Here is a 9,273-nt window from a genome sequence, read left to right as displayed (position 1 = left end):
CCAATTATTATTATTATTTTTTTAAGTTTGATTTACTGTATTGCTTTTCCCTAATTATTTTTCACTTATAAAGGGAAAGAAATGCGTCTTATTCCATGGCTTATTGTAATAAAAATCTATCCATACACACGGGCCAATATTTTCACAAGAAGGGCCCATATGTAGGACGGAGTGTGTCTGATTTCACTTAATAGTGATGCTGGGTGTTGGTAATTACATCAGGCTGGAGGTCCCTCCGTCAGCCTCCTCTCCCTCTCTCCTCCCTCTGCGCGGAGCTGATTGGTCGCTGGGAGGCAGCTTGGACAGAAACTGCGTTGTCCTGGTGACCCGGCCTCTGTGCACCCCAGCCCACTATAAAACCCCGCGGATGCACGCAGGCGTGCCAAATGGGCTGTCAGATGCGACTTGGAGTAACAAGTGGATTTGACGTTTAGGTTTTTCTCTTCATCGCGCCTGCAAACACTCTCGGTAGGTGTTTTATTATTTATTTTCTGTTAGGTTATCCTGATAATTAGTGTCAGTATACACAGATTGTGTTTCTGCTTTAATTATTCTCAGAAAAAAAATATCCAGAAATAAAATAGGACGCTGATTACTGGCTGCTGCATATAAAAGATGGGGAACTCAACAAATAACTTTTATATGGTTTTCTTTCTTTTTCCATTCTGTGATTGTGTTATATCAAAGTTAAATCACAAAGTTTCCTCTGTGTTAACATATTTTATGAGGCCTACATTGATTTAAAAATATTTTTTTTTAAATTATTATTATCAGAATCGAAATGGGTAAGATGAGCTTGGTTTGGTCGACATGTGGATTTGAACTTTCAGTAAAGTAACTCAGAAGTTTACTTTTTTGTTGTTTTTCTCAGATTAGCGTGTGAGACCCGGATCATGGACTCAGATACAAGCCGCGTGTCAAGCAGACCGTCCTCTCCCGAGGTGGACGACATCTTCATGTCTACTTTGAAGAAGTCTGTGCACGGCTTCTCCGGCGCTGTGTCCTCTACGCAGAGTGACTCTCCGTCAGAGATCCCCGGTCTGCGTGGCCTCTCCGCCCTCGACGAGGACTCTCTGTCGCTCCGGATGGCATCCAAGAAAGACCGTAAACTCCTCTCGGAGAACGAGCTGCAGGCGATCCGCCTCAAGATCAACAGCCGCGAGAGGAAAAGAATGCACGACCTCAACGTGGCCATGGACGGGCTGCGGGAGGTCATGCCCTACGCGCACGGACCGTCGGTGCGTAAACTCTCCAAAATCGCAACGTTGCTGCTGGCGAGAAACTACATCCTGATGCTGAGCAACTCTCTGGAAGAGATGAAGCGGCTTGTAAGTGAAATCTACGGCAGTAGCGGACATCACAGCGGCTTCCACCCGTCAGCATGTGGGACTATGACACACGCGGGGCCCGTGCCGGGACACCCGGCGGCTTCTCACGCATCGCACCCCGGGGTACATCACCCTCTCCTCCCGTCGGCGGCTGTCTCCACTGCCTCTCTTTCCGCGCCCGGTATCTCCGCCGTCACTTCAGTCAGACCCCACCACGGACTTCTCAAAGCGCCCACTGCCAGTGCGGGGCCCTTGGGCAGCAGTTTCCAGCACTGGGGCGTTGGCACCGGCATGCCCTGTCCGTGCAGCATGTGCCAAGTCCCGCCTCCGCATGTGTCCAGCATGAGCACCGTCACCATGCCGAGGCTCACCAGCGACTCTAAGTGACTCCAAGCAAAGCTGAACTTTTCTCCGGGGGGTGTTAAAGACTTATCTCCCAACTTTATCGTGGTTTTATTTATCTTTGTTGCCGAATCCGTTGCGTCAACGGAGGCATTTAAGACCAATGCATTGGTTTTCCTCACTGGGACTTCGGTGTTTTTGAAACTAACTCGGTGTTTCATAGTAATTAACCTCTGTTTTAACCGGTCTTTTCTTCACAGAGCTCCTGCAACACACACAAACGTTTTCTTACGACTGGGAATCGGTCATGGCCCACATACGTGTTTCCATGCAGTTTGTTGAAGATCACATTTATTCCAAAAATACTTTCCCGTTCTGTGGTACCGCAGGAAAAAAAAAGTCCCCAAAAGTTGAATCAAACCACAAATATAGGATGTAAATATCTAGATGGGCTGTTCTGTTTAAATAGTCGGAGATATATATTAGAGTCTTGTAAATGTCCAGGAAGACTCCGCCACCCCACCTCCTCACATCTTGCACCTGCTATAATTATTCTGTCCGCCTCATTCAATGCTCCTCTCCCTATTTTCTCCTCGGTAGGCTGTTATTCACTGTCAGACGCACACAGCGACCACTTCTTTATTTTTTTAATTACAAAAAAAATAAAAATAAAAATTTGAAAATGATATTTATTTACTTATTTTGGAGGGGACGTTCAGACGAATCTCTGATTATGTTGGGGTTTGAAATGTAAAATAAAGATGAATATTGAAATGAGAAAAACATTTTGTGGTGGTTTTGTTTTTATTTGTTTTTCTTTTTTGTGGATAAATACATTTAAAGGAGACTAAAAGCAGCGTTTATAGCTTGTAGCAGGAGGGCAGTACTGAACAGGGTTATTCAGTATTATTACATAATAACCAGCGAAATTACACATCATAAGCACAACTTGTTTTGTTTTCGTTTTAAATTGTAGTGTTTAGATCTTCAAGGCCAATTAAACGTTTATCATGGGAACAAAAAGTTTTCCGCCTCAGCTAAAACACCTTAGCACTCTTTAAGAAAAGTTTTTATTTTGAATCAGTTTATTTTCATTATTACTCCATATAAAACCCAATCGGCTTAGATTCAGTTGTCAACCAAAAAAACAAAAATAAAAAATAAAAATATAAACATATCGCCCATTTAAATAATAAATCTCAGCCTAATTATTGGTGTTATATACAAGCAGTTACGAGCATCTTATGAAAAAGGGCTTCATTAAAAAGAACAAGTTTGACGATAAACGTTTTCTCGGATTTATAACAGAGTGCCCAAAGTAATTTTTCGTCATGTTATGAGCCAACAGCAATGTTGCCACATGAAAGAAACTTTTCAGAGCTGGTCTCTTCTGCTGGATGACACTCACTGTTTTTAATTATTCACAGTTGTGCACAATGTGGCTTCAGCTGGTGGAGAATGAGCTTCATTCAGCAAACAGTGATGACTTTTAGCCCACTGACACCTGTCTGTCTGTCCAACTGAATGTTTCTTCCTGAACAATTCATCTGCTCACATGAATACTAATTTCCAACCTGTGCAGCAAGAATGTGAGTAAAATACAGCATTTGAAATAGCCACCTTAAAGCACGAGTGTAAACAGCCGCTAAAGATGAGCACAAAAAGCTCTTTTGGCAATAAGAAGCCAGCGATGAGTAAACGCCGGTGGACTTTAGGAAAATGAAGCAGCTGCATAGCAGATTGTGCATGCTGTTGCAATATTTTCCAAAAGCTTTTGAAGCTGGAATGATATGACTAAATCTCTGAATATTCATGCATGCATTTGTTTATTCATCTCATTACTGGAATTGAATTATTCAGAGTCCTTCAGTGTTTTGTAGGACGTTCGAGAGTAAGAGGTAATTTGGCGCAATGCAACAAAAACAGTTTATTTACAGATAAGCTATAAGAAGTAATTCTTCCAAAGTTTCAGCGTATGCCTGTGGCTTTCCCAAAACTTGCACGCTCAATGCTTTGCCTTCAGCGTTGATACATCAGTTAGTACACTGCCATCTAATTTCTTTGGTCTTTGAATCAGACCTCTCCACAGACTCTATCACCTTTCACATATTTCACAAGTTCCCTGGATTCTGGGTTTGTGTTTACACATTTCCAAAGTCCCAAGAAAAGAAGCATTTAAAAAAAAAACACCTGTGTGTGAGGGGCACCAATGATTTGTAGGGAGTTCAGGTGCACTTACCTTTAGGCTGTCATTCTTTTAAAGCATGCATTTTAACTTTTTGTTTCTAATATCATTACTAATATCATTACTATGGTCCCAGTGAGTCATATAACAATGAGAAAGTGTGCCAAAAAAAAAAAATCATCATCATCATAAACAACAGGCCAGTTGAGCACATCTGCACCTTTATTACACCTTTATTATTAATTTGTTTATTTTATTTTATTTTATTTTATTTTATTTTATTTTATTTTATTTTATAAGCAGTTCTGCCTGAAAGCCTGAAGATCTTTGTCATTCATTTTTGGTTTTTAGTCTTGTGAACTTTCTATTTTTGTTTACAGCTTTTTTTTTTTTACTATTATTATTTGTAATAGTAGATCCAATTCTTCTTCTCAGTTGACATCATTTTATTTTAGACTTTGGCATAAAGAGATTTATAGTTTTTTTAGTGGCACATACAGCACTTGGAAACATCTGCTTTTCCTCAGGGGTCCCAACACCAGAGCAGTCCAAGCACCATTTGTCAGAGCAAAATGCAGTTAACATGGATTAAAAAGTGTTACATTTCAAAAATAATTAGAAAGCCCCCCACACACTCACCCACACCCACCACCCCATTACTCTTCTGCCTCTGTCTCAGTTACAGAGCCCAACATATTTCCTGAGTTTTGCTGATTATGTTGTTGCTAGCATATAACAAATGGCACCGTATGAGAACTACAGTTAAATGACAAAATGACAAAATAAAGGAAAAAAGTTTTGCAGTGAACTGTTAAACTTTGTGTGCACACACACACACACACACACACACACACACACACACACACACACACACACACACACACACACACACACACACACACATGATATAGGTGCTCACAGCATGGTAAAGGAAGATACCGTGGACCTGAATAGATATTTGAATAGGCAACAATGATGTGTTATGTTCACTATATGAATATTGACCTGTAGTAGCAGCTAAGTTCCTCCCAAAATGTGCTTTTTGAGGAATATTTACTGTTTTGGAGATGGGATCGGATCATAACACAAAGAGTGTAGTTACTCTTAATGCATCATAACGCTTTAGTCCCAGGTAGATTCACACAAAGATGCTGTGCTGTCCTGTTTAAGAGAAAAAACATCATATTAGAAGGAGGTGTTGTGGCAAATGAATGAATGCCTTTCCATTTATACAACAATATACAATATACAACAAACCTGTTGTCTCTCTATCAGGTACAGTTCACAAAATTTTCAGGCAGTTCATGGTTCATATCCTGTGTAAGAACTTTAGTTTAGTTTTTAATCACTGTTGTCTTTGTTTTTGTTTCAAATTTTGTTAGTTTTTCAAGATCCATCCAGACAAACATGTGCCTAAAGTTAAAAGGGAAGCTCACTGGGTGGAATCTCTTCAGCTCTGCGTGAACATTCTGGCCAATAGCAGCTGGGCTTCATGTCCTAGTGTCTGGATTTGAATAAACAGCTTCTTATCCACTGTTGGTGGCAGGCTGACTTATCCATTGGTGCTGAGAGCGTGAGGTTGATTCTGTGACAGTTTAAATATTCATAACTTTGGACAGAAGGGGAGCCATCAGTCTTACACTGTTGTAACTGGATTTAAACCTTCCTGAAAACACTGCACAGATGTACACCCTTTCAGCACTGCGTATCATGTTGTGTTAGCCGAAAGGATTAAACATTGGTGGGATGCATCAAAGGTGGCGGAAAAACAGAAAGAGAAACAGAGTCTATGTTGGAGAAAAGGAGGAATAAGAGAGAGAAGATAATCAAACAGAGAAGCTGTCAGAGACAAAGGCAGGATTTAACTCTAACAAGAAAATAGATGAAGCTCTAAGGTAAATATGAGACCTCAGAGGTCACCCTTTCCCATGGGACTGGTGTTTATTCCAACAGCTTCATCTGCTCAGTTCTTACCAGCATTAAACCACTGATGGACTCTAACACACCAAGAGACAGTCACTGTATAGATACATAAGCAACAAGTGGTTGCTTAGCTGTAAATGTAGCAGCATATCAGCATTTATATCATGATGTCACTGTTAACCAGGAACTGGATACCTAGTATTTACACATGTTTTCCACTTACACCAGAGCAATGGGAAGTGAGGCTATGTTTGATAATTTTGTGTTTTATAATTGTACTGATTTACTACTGAGTTTTAGAAAAAAAGTTTTTTTTTAAAGATTAATATTCATTTTTATTGAATTTTATTTATATAGCAGCAATTTGCAACAATAGTCACCTCAAAACCCTTTTTTTTTTTTACATCGTTGGGTAAAGACCATGCAATATCAGAAAGAAAACCCCAGCAGTCAGGTGACCCCCCTATGAGCAACCACTTGGCGACAGTGGGAAGGAAAAACATCCTTTAAACAGGAAGAAACCTCTGGCGGATCGAGGCTCAGGGAGAAGCAACATCTGCTGCTGAGGGGAGGGAGACAGAACAAGAGACACACTGTGCAAGAGAGGCAGAGATTAGTAATAACTAATTATTAAATGCAGAGTGTGCAAAAAAAAAAAAAGGTAAATGAAGAAGGAAAAGAAACACTGCATCTGGGTCACCTGCCTGAACTATAAACTTTATGAGAAAGGAACGTTTTAATCTTAAAAGCAGAGCAGGTGTTTGTCACCAAAACCCAAACTGGAATTATGTTTAATCAGTACAGTTGCATCAATTAGTAAATGTTTACCACTATATTCACAGTTACCATTACATTGGTAATTTTACTAAATAAATCAGTAGGTTGTGCTACACTACAAAAAGTGAAGTGTCCATGTCATTTAGTTGAATTGAAATTTTACATTGTTGCAATGGTAAACTGGGATTTCCGGTTTGAAACTGTTTATTTCACTTTACCTAAAATGAAAAATTACTTACGTGGAAAAAATCTATAGAAACAATTTCCTCTTAAGTAACTATGTACTTCAAGTCAAAGGTGATGGTGTCACATGACGTCACTCAGCACTGATTCCTGTGTCCGCCATTACCACGCTTCAGCAGTGAAGTATGTGCAGTAAGTACAATGCCAGTGTTTGTCATCACATTACACTCTGCAGCCACCACATGCAGGTGGAATTGTCACTAATGGTGTGAAATTCCTTAATGAGTTGTGATCAATCGCACGTGCATGTGCTATGCTGTTTGTCTTGATCTATACTTGCGATTTGAGTGATCCTAGAAGGCTCAAATACACCTTTGATGCACTGCAGAAACTGTTCATGGAGATAGAAATAAAGAAAGTGACACGTAGATCTCAAAGCACTGGATCAGCCAAAGAGACATGTAGACACAGACAAACTCCAGAGAGGTGTAAAGAATTTATTAGATTGTAATGGGAAGGAAATACTTTAATTTGACTGAAATTAGAAAAACAGTATCTGAGCCCCCTCCCCCTTTCATTGTTCAAAGAGTTCTGTCTGTCATATTGATTCATAATCACAGTGTTAGAAATGTTAATATTAATTGCTGTTACATCACCAATCTTATATTTTAAATATATCTTTAATCTTTAATTCAGCATATTTTTTAAGCTCTTTAAAAGGTTGAGAAGGGGACAAATTTTGCGTAATTTTGTCTAGTGTATTTGATCTTTGTTTCTTTTGCAGCTGTTGTTCAGATAATGAAGACTTCAGTGCTTTATTTTATAATTTTTAATGTATTTTATGTACATAAAAGGCAGCCTTTGTTTTGAAAATGCACCATAATACATTTTGTCCTTCAAAAGAGAATGTGTCTTTATTTCTAGTACGTTGATTGTGACGTGAAAATCTTGGTTTAACCTTAAAGAAATCAGCTTTTGATTGTGGTGAATTTTACGTAATAAAAAAGTTTTTTGTGAAGGTTTATTAAGTAATATTTTAAATGAGGACATAAGAAACCAATTTTCAGTTATGTGTAAGTAGAAATTGTATTTTATTTCACTGGCCAAAATGCACAAGTTGAAAAAACTGTAAAACAATTAGAAAGTTTCAATCAACTAAGCCCAAAGAACAAATGTACTCAAAACTATCAGGTTGTTGTACCAAAGTGAAAAAAGGGTTTAAGATCTTTGGAATTACTTTGTTTGTTTGTTTGTTTTCATGTACATTTATGATTCCAGAAAAATAAATATAATTGACTTATTTAAGAAACATTTACAGTTTCAATCAAATCACAGTTTTAGTCTAAAACTAATAAATTTAGCTGCAACAAATTAGCCTGTTGTTTTTAAAAGTCAATTCACAGTAACATTTTTTTTCCAGCTGTCTGGAAGTGTATAAATTTCAGAAGGCTTTTCATTCATAATAAGGAGCCTTGTGATGGAAACCATCATAATGTGGTCAGCATTAATAAAAACTTTACTGGAGTACTGGATTACTTCTGGGTTACTGGATTACTTCTGGGTAAGATAGGCTTTTGCAGTGGTCTGCATGTGCAGCTACTCTGATAAGTTGGTCATTCAAAGTTACAAGTGAACATAGTGTGAGAACAAGAAATCAGCTCTTGCATGATGTTTCTATGTTTTACATCATATATTGTCCAAACCAGTAGCCAGGTATATTATACAGTCCTATGTAAAGAGATGTATCATATTTAAAACTCATCGAAGGACAATCAGTCTGTACACTGAGGGTGTAACACGTCTTCTGCTTGGAGCATGTCAATCAGAAGATGTACTAGACCCTCAGGTTAGCTTTCATTGCACTAAACAACTGAGGTTAGCAGTAGCGCAGCTGAAACAGAAACTGTAATGTGCTGTGTCAAATGGTGCTCTCCATACTCACCCACTTGCCTGTGCTGACAAGTACGACTACGTTGAGTAAACTATCAGCGTCCAGTGGCAAAAAGTTAAGTGTGGAACCCTGCAAACTGCTGCAATGTTGGCTATGTCTCCGAAATGAAGGAACAATAGAACCAAGGTATGTTATCAAAGCCAATTTCAATGCCAGCGCTAGCTAGCTAAAACTTGGCAGATTTGTGACAGGCATTAGCATTACATGTAGTGTTGTTTGTTGTTTAAGAGCGACAAAGTGTATTAAAAATGTATTGGCTGCTCTAAAAGTTGTACATTTTACAAGGCATGTTCATCAAGTCTACCAACAGAAATGCTGAACTGAGACTGAGGGACTGTTAGCCTTTGAATCAGGGCCCCTTCCTGTTAAGTTAAACATCTGTTTGATTTGTTTTGCCATTGTATTTTTATGCTAGACAGCTCTGCATACCGCAAGAAAAACTATGAAGTTGTGGAATTGAGTAGCATTCATACATATATTTATGTGAAATTCTTAAAAAAAACCCAGAGTGGTGCTTGTCTTTACTTTTGTGTGTACATCCGATAATCTACGAAGCGCAGCAGATGAACTCTTCGATTGGGTGG

General features: G+C 38.8%; 1 protein-coding gene across 1 annotated transcript; it reads left to right on the top strand.

The window, feature by feature from the left end:
* Positions 1-299: 299 nt before the first annotated feature.
* Positions 300-2,469, top strand: olig2 (oligodendrocyte lineage transcription factor 2). The gene is made up of 2 exons (XM_085435299.1): positions 300-468; positions 872-2,469. The coding sequence occupies exon 2, from the start codon at positions 894-896 to the stop codon at positions 1,713-1,715; it is 822 nt and encodes a 273-aa protein (XP_085291425.1). The 5' UTR covers positions 300-468; positions 872-893; the 3' UTR covers positions 1,716-2,469.
* Positions 2,470-9,273: the final 6,804 nt, after the last annotated feature.

This window comes from Copadichromis virginalis, linkage group LG16, assembly GCF_057382275.1.
Source record: "Copadichromis virginalis isolate Kocher_CV1m ecotype Utaka linkage group LG16, C_Virginalis_male_GT1.1, whole genome shotgun sequence".
Taxonomy (NCBI): domain Eukaryota; kingdom Metazoa; phylum Chordata; class Actinopteri; order Cichliformes; family Cichlidae; genus Copadichromis; species Copadichromis virginalis.
This window is presented reverse-complemented; position numbering and strand designations above follow the sequence as displayed.

Coding starts and splice junctions, on each gene's coding strand:
- olig2 (XM_085435299.1), top strand. CDS start 894: ATGGACTCAGATACAAGCCGCGTGTCAAGCAGACCGTCCTCTCCCGAG.